Genomic DNA, 13209 nt, shown 5'->3' on the forward strand with positions numbered 1-13209 from the left:
GAAAGAAGATATGATGGTCTGTCGAGGGAGGCAGGAGCAGTATTAGTAGGATTAAAAAACTGCGTATGGGGTGCGCAGGGTGCCCACTAACAGAAGCACAACTCTTTCATGGTTTTACATTTCGAGAGCTACAGCAGGCACAGTCCCCACGGCCGCTGCCGTCACAGTCCACCTGCCTCTTCCAGATCCTCAACTTCCACAAAAAAACCCCCCGTCAGCACAACGCGGATGTGACTGTCTGGCGACTCCCCCTCTGCAGAGACGGTCGTGACGGGAGGACTCCTTCTTCCCTAGGCTGGGCTGAAGCGGAGGAAGCGAAAGGTAACAGCCCGTCCCCGCCAGGCTGAGTCTCCCCCACGCTGAGCAGGGGCGGGCCGGGCCCATGGTGAGGAGGAGGAGCAGAAGCCGGGACTGGGGGCCAACGGCGCCTCCAGTCTGTCCTGGAGGAGGCGGCAGCGGCCGCGGCACCACGAGGAGGAGGAGCTGCGGCAGCAACAGCGGCGGCGCGGAGCTGGAGCAGCTGCCCCTGAACATGGCGGCAGCGGAGCAGCACTTCACGGAATCCGCCGCCCCCCTCCCGCCGTCTGGGTCGGTGCCGGTTCTCTTCTGCTTCTCTGTGTTCGCCAGGCCTTCGTCGGTGCCGCACAGCTCTGGCTATGAGGTCCTGATCCAGAAGTTCCTGAGCCTCTACGGCGACCAGCTCGACATGCACCGCAAGTTCGTGGTGCAGCTTTTCTCTGAGGAGTGGAGCCAGTACATAGACCTGCCGAAGGGCTTTCTGGTGAACGAGCGCTGCAAAGTCCGCCTCGTGCCGTTGCAGATACAGGTGGGTGACCGCCGCCTTAGCCAGCTCTTGCCGCCTCTCTCCCTTCCCCGGCTGTCCTCTCACACCCACCTCGCTCCAGTCAGCAGACAGGGGAAGGAGGAGAAAGATGAAATCTCCAGGTTAACTCTACAGACTGACGAGGTCGGTGCTGATTCTCCACCTCCTGCTAGGCGCCAAGAGTGGCGACTTCCCTGTCAGCCAACCACCTCCTGCAGCAGTTTTATCCCCACAAATCGAAATAATAAGAACCATTTAGGTGGTGTCTTCAAAGTATGCTCAGAATGCTGCTCATGCTACCCCCCCCCCCTAATCCTTGTACACACCTCCAAACTAGGCCAAGTTCCAGGATTGTAGATGGAGAACAGAGGGAGCCTGATAAAGTCCATGTGGTGAGGAATTCTTAACTGAGGTCAGTTTGAATCCGGGGTTTCTGTATTGTATTTTTAGTCACCTCTACACCAGTTCTCATAAGATCCGATCCTAAGTGTGTTTAGTCAGGAAAGGTCCGGTGGGTTTCAAGGGGGCTTGAAGCTATGCATGCACTGGCTGTTCTGTTTTCAACTTAAAATTGCAGACAGGTTACCACGAAATAGAGGAAGGAGAAAATCATCTGATCATGGAGTGGTGATGTGCTTTCCAGATTCTTAGTCCTTTGGAAGAAAGTCAGGAGGAGAAGGAAACTGAGAAGGAATGGATTCTTTCCCCACCTGTATTTCATAATCACATAGGAAATGGCTATTCTGATCCATGATGGCCTCAGTGAGTATGGCAGTTGAGGTGGTCTTGATTAATGCCAGAATTCAATTCAGCAAAGGATATATTAGAAGTGACATCTACAGTTAATAAGATGTGTAAGGAAACTCATTAAAAGTTCTCAGCTTCGTTGAGCAACATTCAGGGAAGTTGCTAGGGAGAGTAGGGTGGAGGGTGTGCCCTCTGAAAAGGGAGCTGTGAGATCAATGATGGCAACTTTTCAGTAACTGTCAAGACAGGGCAGTTGATTGGTACTATTTCCTTTTTTATGGTACAGTAAACAGCCTCATTTTGCTCAGTGTTAGATATGCCTAAGTCCATTGTTTAAGCAAAAGTATAGAATTTAGTTCCCTTAGAAATTTCTGGAACTTTCTTTCCAGAAAATGTGTTCGAAATTTGTGTATGCACCTCTTTATGGCATATAAGGGATGTCTTTCTCAAATTCATTTACTGACAAGAGAAGCAATACACAATGCCTTTATTAAATCTTACTTGAGAATCATTAAGAAGTACTTGCATTTTCTGTCTTGAAGTATAACTTTTTTGTGTGGTTCTTTAGTTATCTTGAAAGTGTACACAAGAATGTTTAAAGATGTTAACTACCCTGCATTGAATGACCTTGAGTAAGCTTAAACTTTGATCTACGGAGCAACAGTGTTCACGCTAATCATGTAGAGTACTTGGAAAGTAATTGCTACTGTAAACAGAATCATAATGTTTAAATAGGTTTAAAACTGATTCCCTTAAAAATCTCTCTGTAATGCACTTCAACTGTTGAAACATTTTGTTCTGTTTTATGGTATTTTTTAACACAAATTGTGGTTGTACCTACCATTTGTACCACTAGGGTTTTAAAATATGCATTTGTCAGGAATTATGCATTAGACATGCATATAATGGAGTTACAGAAGTATAACTGATATCTGGATAAATGTGACTATCAGTAATATTCATTATTTCTAGTTTCATGAATATTTGGCATAATGTTTTAAGTAATATTTTCCTTTTCATTCAGATAAAATACCAAAGCCTTAAATAATTTATAATAGTTCACTATGATTATCTCCAACATAAATAACATTTACTTTAAGGATACTGAAGTGAGCTTTGCATACCTAGGGTTAAGCGGTTTAAGGATAGGATGCTAAATAACTTACTGTTTGGCATATCTATGTTCTATAATTACAGCTGTAAGGCTAGAGTCTTAAATAATCTGGATAGGCTGACTTTAACTTGGTGGGGCTTATTCTAGTGCTATGCATAGAAGATATGAACAGTACAGAAGCTCCTGGATTTGTGTGTTATGTTCCATGAATGAGAGAATATCCCTGGAATGAACACAGTATGTAAGGTAGCGCTACTGGCAGCATATCATTCTGATAATTTGTTAATCAGTATATTAAGTAAAGGAGCTGCAGTGGCTCAAGTGGTTAAGACGCTGAACTGCAGGCTGTGGAAGGTCGGTAGTTCAGCAGTTCGAGACCCGGGTTGCCGCATGACGGAGTGAGCTCCCGTCTCTAGTTCCAGCTCCTGCCAACCTAGCAGTTCGAAAGCAAGAAATTGCAAGTAGATAAATAGGTACCACTTCGGTGGGAAGGTAACAGCGTTCCGTGCACCTTGGTGTTTAGTCATGCCGGCCACATGCCGGACAGCGCTGGCTCTTCGGCTTTGAAACGGAGATGAGCACCGCAAGCCTAGAGTCGGATTTGACTGGCTTTCGAGCAAGAGAACCTTTACCTTTACCTTTATATTAAGTAAAGATGTTCATTATATGTCTTTCAAGCTATAAATGGACAATTATTTGATTATAAATAAGTTTCCATATTATGAAATTTTAATATGGGTGCTACTTTGAACATACTGAATGAAGTGTAAGATAAATTTGCATGTTACTGTGCAAAAGTTACCACTGTTTCAGAAAGGGGGAAAAAACCTATCTTCACGTTTTTGTATTATACAGTGTAAAACTCAACCCTGTGAAAGTCTCCCCCCCCAGCAAGTCCCATTTATGGTGCAATCCTTAGAAGAGGTTGCACTGTTCTAATTCCATTGAATGAATTTCTAATTCCGTTGAAGTCAAAGGGCTTAGAAGGGTGTAACTCTGTGAGGCAGCAATCTTATGCACACTTTTCTCGGAGTAAATCCACTGAACACAGTGGGACTTGGCTATTAGTATGCTTAGTATTGGTCTCTGTGTGTGTTCCAGGCTGCAGTCCAAAGCACATTTACTGGCAATTGGAGCAAACTGAAATTAATAGGATTTTCACATCAGCATGGATAAGATTACTATTAGCCGTTGTAAAGATTAACTATCATAAATATCCTGTTTATATTTGTACCAACAGGGACCAAAAAAAGTAACATTATTACATTATTTAAAAAAGAAATAGTGAAATAATTCAGAAATAAGGGAACTGTGTAAAGATAAGCAGAATCCTGTGGCCAGAATCCACAAGTACATCACTTCCAGATGTGCATGTAGTAGGGGACAGCTGCCCATTTTTCCTTTTGGCAGCACCTTCTTGTGCCTTGGGTGCTGTTCCAGGTTTTTTGTTCTTTGGGGAAATGTTCAGGGGCTGCCACTGGCAAAGCTGGGGAGATGGAAAACTTCTATGCATGTATGTCACTTTGAATCTCATCCCCTTAATGAAGATATTTTACCTTATAACATGCACACTTGAATAGTCAAAATTAAAAGAAGAAAATAGTGGATTGCTACATTTAGAGGGTTGCCTTAATGTTCTAAACAATGTTGGTGATCTGATTTTCATGTGTCTCATATTTACTTAAATCCAGGGAATTTATCTAGAGAACTAGTGTGCACATGTTTTGCTGATCTTTAAAATAGTTTGCAAGTACACAGAAGATGAGGCTTGAATAGCCAAGTGTAAGTGATTGATGCATCTTACTATTTTCCCGTATTTCCATGATGTTTTGTTCTTTCATGCCAATAAAGGTTGTGTGCGTGTGTAAGTACACCACTTTTGGTTTAATTAATAGTGATGCATATCTGGGAAGCCTTTTTTTAGAAGCTGTACAGTGTGCATGAATTTGGGTGATCAAAACCTAAGTCTTCTACCTGCAGGCGTCCAAATGGAAACTAAAAGTTCATGACCTGGGAGGTGCTTGGGCTTCAGTTCTTTCTGAAATGTAAATTGAGGTCTTATGTAACCTTACTATTTGTCAGAAGGTTGACTTAGCCATGGGTTAAGTATTTGATTTATTTATTTGATTTATATCCCACTGTCCCCATGAGTGGGTCCTAGGGTTGCCAAGTCTGATTTTTGCCGCAGCGGGGGACTCCCGGCTGGTGGTTGGAATGCGCGCACGCACCGCATCCACGTCACCCGGAAGTGATAAGACCATGCCGGGCATGCTGGGGGCGGGGCCACGACCATCTGAGGAAAAAACATAGAGTTTTCCCTCGGATGACCATGGGCCGATCCGCCAGCGGTGGGGAATGGGCCTCTGGGGCGGGGGTTTCCCCGCCCCCCAGGGGGACTTGGCAAGTCTAGTGGGCCCAGGGCAGCTTACAAGGTCACATACAATATTGTGACAGTGAAAAAACACATAAAATTCAACAATTATCTTGCATTCATGTCTTTTGCCCTCCATTGGATCATCGTTCTTTCTACGTGTTGTGTAACATTAATAAGGGTAAAGATAACATTTTAAGAATAGAGGATATAATACGGCTGTCCTCCAAACATGCCTACATTTTTCTGTCTGGGGCAAAGTTTGGGGGAAAACTCTGCATGTTTTTAGAACAATTTCAAAGTTTTCCATTTTTAAAAAAATATTATGGTTTAAATTGCCATTTCCAAAGCATAATATTTTCAGTTTGTTTTTAAATTAAATTTGTTATTTTAAAAATGCATTTTTATGCATTGGTGTTACTACATTTATGTTTCTGGTTTTCATTTCTCTATGTAAATATGTGTTAATGGCTCTTACCTTCAGAAGTTAATAAGACATTATATAAATGGCTAACCAATGGCTAACCTAGTAGGTTAGCAAAAATACATGGAAAGTTCGATGAGAGATTTGATATTGCCTTGAAGACAGTGCAACATTTTTCTACATGAGGTTATTATTATTAGAAGTAATTTTAAAAGACATCTAAAAAGTTAATAAGACATTGAAGTAAATTTAGAATACACATTTGTACTGACTGTGAGCCGCCCTGAGCCTGCATTGCAGGGAGGGTGGGGTATAAATGCGATAAATAAATAAATAAATTTGATATTGGGTCCAAACACAGATAAGCCACATGGATCAAATCTTAAAGATAATGGCTAGAATCTAAAGAACTGCACAATAAAGAGTTGTGGTAGGACTTCTCTATCTCAAACTGCAGTTCCCCATGGTACGTGAAGATATACCTGAGAATTCATTATTCATTTAGAACATATGTATGGTTACTCTAAAGACCTGCTTGAGTCTGCTCACAATAAAAGCATAATTGTTGTGTAAAAAATCCTGTTAGATGGAAATCGTGCTTTGGGATCTCCTAAAATAGCTATTTAGATCCAACTAAGTTATATATTTTTCCTCTTTGTGCAATAGTAAATCTCTAATGTTCTTCATTCCCTCAGCTAACTACCCTGGGAAACCTCACACCTTCAAGCACTGTGTTTTTCTGTTGTGATATGCAAGAGAGATTCAGACCTGCTATCAAGTATTTTGGAGATATTATCAGTGTAGGCCAACGACTGGTAAGTTTTCTTGGTTTATTAGTATAGCATCTACTTCTACCTAGTTCTTACCATTACTGACTGTTGTATCACTTAAATGGTAGTTTCATTCTCATCTGGAATCTTTCCTTTTGCAGCTTCAAGGTGCACGGATTTTAGGAATCCCTGTTATTGTAACAGAACAGTATCCTAAAGGTCTTGGGAGCACAGTGCAGGAAATCGATTTAACTGGAGCAAAACTTGTCTTACCCAAAACAAAGTTTTCTATGGTGTTGCCTGAAGTCGAGACTGCATTAGCAGAAATTCCTGGAGTTCGCAGTGTTGTTTTATTTGGAGTAGAAGTAGGTACTTTTATCATTTTTAACAGATTTTCTACTGCAATAGAATGCTGCTATTTAGGTAAACAAACATTATTTGTAAAGGTAACTTCTAAACTTATTTTTAAATTTATTTTATTGAATTTATATCCTGCCCTCCCCACAAACAGGCTCAGGGCTTGTTACATCAGTATCAGTGCAATATAGTACAATTAAATTAAAAACAACTTCAACACAATTTAAAACTGTATAGAATCATAAAATACCGTTTTGAATAAATTAGATCAGATGTCAATTAAGATGTCAGTCAGATCAATTAAGATACTACAGTGGGTTCCCAGATGTCTGTTTGGATCTAGGCCACTGATGGGAGATTAGCGGGGGGGGGGGGGAATGTCCAGCACGTCAACCAAAAGCTTGGTGGAAGAGGTCCGTCTTACAGGCCCTGTAGTCTCCTGCATTAGAGATATTTCTCAGTTTCTAACACTGGAATACAAATATTCAAGCTGTGAATACCGTTGTACTTTTGTTTATGTCTTCTCTTTATGTGATCGTTATGCCTATTTTGTCCTGTTTTTCTTTAAGACTCATGTATGCATCCAACAGACAGCTTTGGAATTGGTGGGCAGAGGTCTGGAAGTTCATATTGTGGCAGATGCAACCTCCTCAAGAAGTATGATGGATAGAATGTTTGCCCTAGAGGTAACTACTTTTGGATGGGTTTGCACTAAGGCTGACTAAAGTGATGATTAAAAGAAAAGTCTAAGAGTTATATAAGACAAGTGGGGGACTCACAAGAACTTGCAGGGAGTATCCCATTTTCTCCTCTTCTACTATTTCCTCTTTCCTTTACTTGAAAGCCCTGATAGCCTCTCTCCTTTTCCTGCTTCCCACTCACCACCCAACCTATCTTTATCTGTCTCCATCTTCAGCTTTTCCACCTTCCCTCCCCTAGACAGCCTCTACCCAGAAAACTATGTACAGTGCTAGCTGCTGTGCCAGACACAATTGTGCAATGGAGCAACCTGTGGTGGCTGTTACCTTGTATCCCTCTTCCAACACCATTTCCTCTTTCTCTCCTGATAACCCTCATATCCTCACCTTTACCTGCTTCCTTCTCTTTTTCTCATTCACCAGTCAATTTGAACCTGGGTCTTTGAGATTCTAGTCTGACACTCTAAATCACTATGCCACACTGGTTTTTGTGGGGTGGCTGCTGTTTAGCAAACAGCTAGTCCTGGGTGAGTCATGCAAGTTTTGTGGTAGCAAGTTGCCTGGTGGCTGCTCGATGAGTCCTTCATCAAAGGCCACAACACCCTGGGAATAGCCCTGCTTTTTACAGATAGAAACCAAGCTTGAAGGCTTGCAGTATGGATGTGGTTGCAAAGCAACCTGTACAATACCACTAAGACAGCATTCTTTTTTAAAAGCTGCAGTTGTGGCTTCTATTTTTGGGGTTTTAAGCCCTCGATGTAATTTTTGAGGATTTTCTGCAAACGTTTTTTAGGTTTGTAGAAAGATCTGCCTTGTCTGTTCATGGCTGCAGTGTTGAAAATTAGATGATAGGGAGGGAAGAGAAGTAGTAGCCATCTATTTTTCTGCAGAAGAATGTGATGATTTTTATCAGTTCATACTTTGGTGGTCTGCACTTAAAAGTTGGAAACAGCAGGACATTGCAACTTTTTATTCTAGAACTTGTATAGAACCTTTCAGATATAAAGTTTTAGTGACTAATAACATCATATCTTTGCTGTGCTTGTATGGGATAAAAAAATAAAAGGCAAGCTTTTCCATTAGCTGTAAAAATCCTTAAAGCTAATAACATCAGTGCTTTGTAGAAACAGTAACATTGATTAAATAAAAGCTTAATGTAATCTGTTGTGTAACACTAATGACTCAGAAGTAAATATAAGAATGATAATAGCCACAGGCGCAGATGCAAAGTGGAGTAGCGATAAAAGTCATGTTTGATGTTGTACCAGAGTTTACCTTCATTGTCACAGTTTTAAGAAGTCTAGGGCAAATAAAATATTAAGCTCTTTTTCTTGTCTCTTAGTGCTCCTAAAGTTGTTCTATCTGAGAAGAAGAGCAAATACAGTGCAAAAGTTAGTGTAAAGCTAAAACACAGCTCAAGCCAAGTATATTTGTCACTGTCAGTCTCTGTCTCAGATTCATATAGGTGTACATTGCAGAGCTGCCAAGATAGGGCATGCCTGGAAACCTGGAACAGTCACAACTAACTTTTTTATTATGTTCCTTCCATCTGGGAGTCCTACTAAATATAAGGAAATAATGTTAGCAGAGCTTTGAGGCATTTTCTGTTGAGCTGGCAAGTGAAATGAATTCTACATTCCCACAAACCTAATTCAGGGTCCTTAGAAGGTAATTAACAAGCAGAAAGGATATGTAATATTTTGGCTAGAATAGGAAATACAGTGCGAATGAATTTACTGGAAAACTCACTATCCCATACTTCAGTCCATCTTTCTCAGACAAGGTTGCAGGATTGTCTTGTGCTCCAGTCCAGTTAGCTGTCCAGAATTTGAATGCTGCTTTGAACCAGAAATGCCTCAAGAATCTGTGTTCAGATGCACACTATGCAAAAGGTCGAGTTTTCTCTAGGCTGGATGACTGTCCTAGGAGATACCTAGTAAAGGTTCATGTTTTGGAATAGCTCTTCTGGTCTGATGCAAAGACAAGCCCCGTGATTTCACAGGTTGTTTGCACAGAATGATTATGCACATATTTGCATTATTGCGGCAGTAGTTAATTTCCAGAAACTTCCATCAGCTCAATAAGTTTCTCAGGAATCCATCTGTCTTAATTCATCATCCTTTCATTGGGGAGTTGAATTGTATAGCTTGTGCAGGGAAATGGTTTGCAACAGGCATCCTTCTAGATACTGTAAATCAGATACTATTACATATGATTTACATGAGCACATAGAATGAACCTCTGAAGTTGTATTTTCACAACTTTTGAAATGTTAGTTACTAGCCTCCCTTTTCTTTGCTTATCAGTGTAAAACAAGCTGCCCTTACGTTATCACACCAATGCTGGACAGTGTCCTCAAATGTAAAACATCATAATTGGATGTCTTTTTTTTTTTTTTAAGAAATAAGATTTGTTGCCCAGGCTGTCTATTCTTGATTTTGGATGTGCCGGTTTGTTTGTTTTCCAAGTCTTGCCTCATTTTCTTTATCTGTTCTCTTTTTAAAAAGTAGATATAATGGTTTGTAATTTTGGTTCCTGGAAAACTCTATACATATTTTGAGTCATGTTGAAAAATGAAATGTTTATATTCATACACAGTACAAAGATTTTTTCTCTTTCCTGAAGCGATTGTCTTATTTTGGTTTAAATCATATATTTAACGGTTATAGTGGATATTTACTTATCTGTAATGAGCAATGATTCATTGTACACATATTAAAAGTAAATGTGTTTTTTCCTCTCAAGATAGTATTGCAAACCATGGTTTATCCATTTTTTGGATCCAGGTTTGTGTGGAGTGAACAAAATCCAGTTCACCTAAGTACTATTATTTGAACGTCATGCGAAACCAGAAGTTTTTTCAAACCAGGCATCCATAATTGCACTGTGCTTGAGTAGGGATGGGGGAGAAAAGAGGTACATGTGTGAGCATAGCAACATGGCAAGCTTGTTTGATTTCTGAATGCCTCACTAAAATTCCTTGAATTCTGTGGATATTTTCACCTTTTAAAAATATAGTACATTATTGCAAAAAGAAAATTAAAGGCAGTGGTTTTGTTGCTGTAAACTGACCAACAAGATACATGGTATGTTCTCATCCATTATTTGCTTCTGCTTTTTCAGCGTTTTGCTCGCACCGGGATTATTGTGACTACTAGTGAAGCTATATTGTTGCAGCTGATAGCTGACAAAGATCATCCCAAATTTAAAGAAATCCAGAACCTCATTAAGGCAAGTGCTCCAGAGTCGGGACTTCTTTCCAAAGTATAAAGTGGGTGACCTTGAAAGAACCTTGGCAGTAAAAGGAGACTTAAAGCTGTAAGTGTACATACACACACAAACACACACACATACCCCTCTTCTTCTCCTGGCTGAAGTATAAAACCACAAATTAATGTATTTATGCTTGCCTTAGCAGAATTTGTTTGGCTTTGCTGTCAAAATTCAGTTAATCCCTATTCTTAAATCTTTGGGTACTACAGAATTGTTTTGTTTTAAGAACAAAATTTAAAAATAGGTGCTGTTTGTCTGTACTGTACTCACTGATTGTAACGACTCAACAAGAATTCATGTTTATGTGAAAATTCTCTTGATTGTATAAATGTACTGTGGTTTGTTTCGATTTTTGTACCAATATTACAGTTTGTATTAGATAATAATGTATGTTTTAACATTCTACAAATGGAACCATATTTTAAATAAAATGGAATATATATATACACATTGGAGGAAAAAATGATTATTGTTAGATAAATAAACAGTGGTGCAAATAACACAGGTCTGTTAGACTAGATAGATTAAGCTTAATTAGCCTGATGCTTGTTATTAATTATCGAGTGGTGTTCAGAAGACCTTTATAGTAAAGTTTCAAGTGGCAAGGTCTATAGGTTAATATTCACCCTAAAATCATAAATACTTCTGTCAAAGTGTTAATTGGGCTATCTGAAAGATGTTGATTCACTTTAAACAATTCAGATGAATATGTTCAAACTCCGCCTTTCCAAGTATTGAAATAACTTCTTTTTCTGGATGTGTTTGAGGATTTATTTTTATTCCCTGTATATTTAGATTTTAATGAACTCCATCTGGCTTCTGCATTTGATCAGGCAAGCTTGGTGGGGGGAGAATCAGCTTCTTAAATTTAATGTAGTCTTTAGTTTGGATGTAAGTAGGGTTTAAAAGGAGCTGGGCAAAACAGCATATATTTAAAAGGCCTCCAAAACTTGATGCAATATTTTATGGCTGGAAGTAAATCTGAATAGCAGTGCTGTTAATACAGACAATTGTTTCATTTTCTGACTAAAGTTGTTATAAAGCGTATCTAGGATTTTAGTGGATATTTTGCAATATGATACATAATGTTAACACTTTTTTTAAAAAAATGCATTGTTGAACAATTAAATTTCCCAGAAACTTTGGCTGTAGAAGAAATGGCCTTGGTATGTTTAAATAAATTTAAGTTCTTACTGTGACTTACTATTGTGATATGATGACGTTTTGCTCTTCAGTTTAAAATTACTTTCACTGGGAGCTAATTAAAATCTTTTCCCATCGTCGTCGTCTTCTTCTGTTAAATTTTCACCATTGTTATTGTAAATTTGATGCAGTAGTTCAAAGCTGTCATTTATGAGATTCACTTTTTGTTTCCTTTGTTTGCTTTAAAATTACTACTATGCAATGTGGATTGAACCTAGCACATGACTTCAGACAGAACAAGAAAATCAAGCACATGAACCCAAAAACTAACTTGGGATAAAATCTTTTTCCCCTGGTAATCACTGACTTACAATTTTCTTTTCTTGCATATTACTCATGCGGTTTAGCAAGGTGAAGTATAAATGAACAGAAGCAGGAAAACTGCATGATAAAGTAATATATTAAGATGTGTTTTCAGTATTTGTGTCATGGCTAATTCAAATCAACTGATGTATCCAAAGAGACACTTTAGGTACACCAAATGGTTTAAAGACACTGTCACAAATTGTTTGTGAAAGTCCCTAACATATTGAAGTAGTTTGCCTTGTGGCTGGAAAAGCTGATTGGGAAACACAAGCCAAAAACCTCATGGGGAGTATTGTATTACTTTTGCTGATCTTTGAATTCCAGATAATATGTAAAATTCATATCCTGCCTTACTACTTTCTTAGTGTCCCCCCATGAATTTTTTCTACAAACATTTAATAACTAGCAAGGTATATAACAATCAGTTTTTAATATTATTTATGTAGAAGACTGTAAAACAATAGTGATATATACATTTTAAAAGCACACCTTAATTGTTGGGTATATTGTGAATCTGAGGGCTATATTTATATTCATAAAGCATACCTGAACACAGAACTGTCCCATATCTGGAGTAAAAGGTAAGCCTTTGGGGTATGCAGAAACGTTCTTAATGGTGCTTGTTGATACTTGGGTGGCATGTTAATATAAAATTAAAAATACCAAGATGTTCTTTAAAAAGCTAGTGAAAGCCAATGTTCATGATTTTTCATAGTCAACTTCTTGAGAGAGACTGTTTTGCATCAATATATTATGCTCTTGACAGCTATTAAGGGTTTTTTGCCATTAACATATGAAAGAGTCCTCTTAAATGAATGCTAAGAAAACCTGTATATTCAACTGAGTAGGTGCTGATGTAGTCTTACTGTGTAATAACCAAATCATTCATAGTTATTTGTTCTTGTAGTTTGAGTTGTCGCTCTTAACTGGGCATGCCATTCTAGATATTAAAAGTTATTTTTATAACTGAGATATTAGCACCTTCAACTGTTAGCTTGCATTCACGTAAAGTATTTCTAAAATTATCACAGTAAAACAGAAGAAACGAGCCATACCCCAATTACAGTTAAATAAGGCAGTCCTTTCTCTGTAAAGATAAAACTGTCTAGTTTGTGCTGAAACC

The 13209-nt window shown here is 38.9% G+C and overlaps 1 protein-coding gene across 1 annotated transcript; it reads left to right on the plus strand.

Moving 5' to 3' along the window:
• Window positions 1–309: 309 nt before the first annotated feature.
• Window positions 310–10860, plus strand: ISOC1 (isochorismatase domain containing 1). Its single transcript, XM_015418224.1, has 5 exons — window positions 310–826; window positions 6175–6294; window positions 6411–6614; window positions 7176–7292; window positions 10428–10860. The coding sequence occupies exons 1-5, from the start codon at window positions 383–385 to the stop codon at window positions 10572–10574; spliced, it is 1032 nt and encodes a 343-aa protein (XP_015273710.1). The 5' UTR covers window positions 310–382; the 3' UTR covers window positions 10575–10860.
• The last annotated feature ends 2349 nt before the right edge of the window (window positions 10861–13209 follow it).

Source organism: Gekko japonicus, unplaced genomic scaffold (assembly GCF_001447785.1).
Source record: "Gekko japonicus isolate JY-2015 unplaced genomic scaffold, Gekko_japonicus_V1.1 scaffold2879, whole genome shotgun sequence".
In the NCBI taxonomy this organism is placed as follows: domain Eukaryota; kingdom Metazoa; phylum Chordata; class Lepidosauria; order Squamata; family Gekkonidae; genus Gekko; species Gekko japonicus.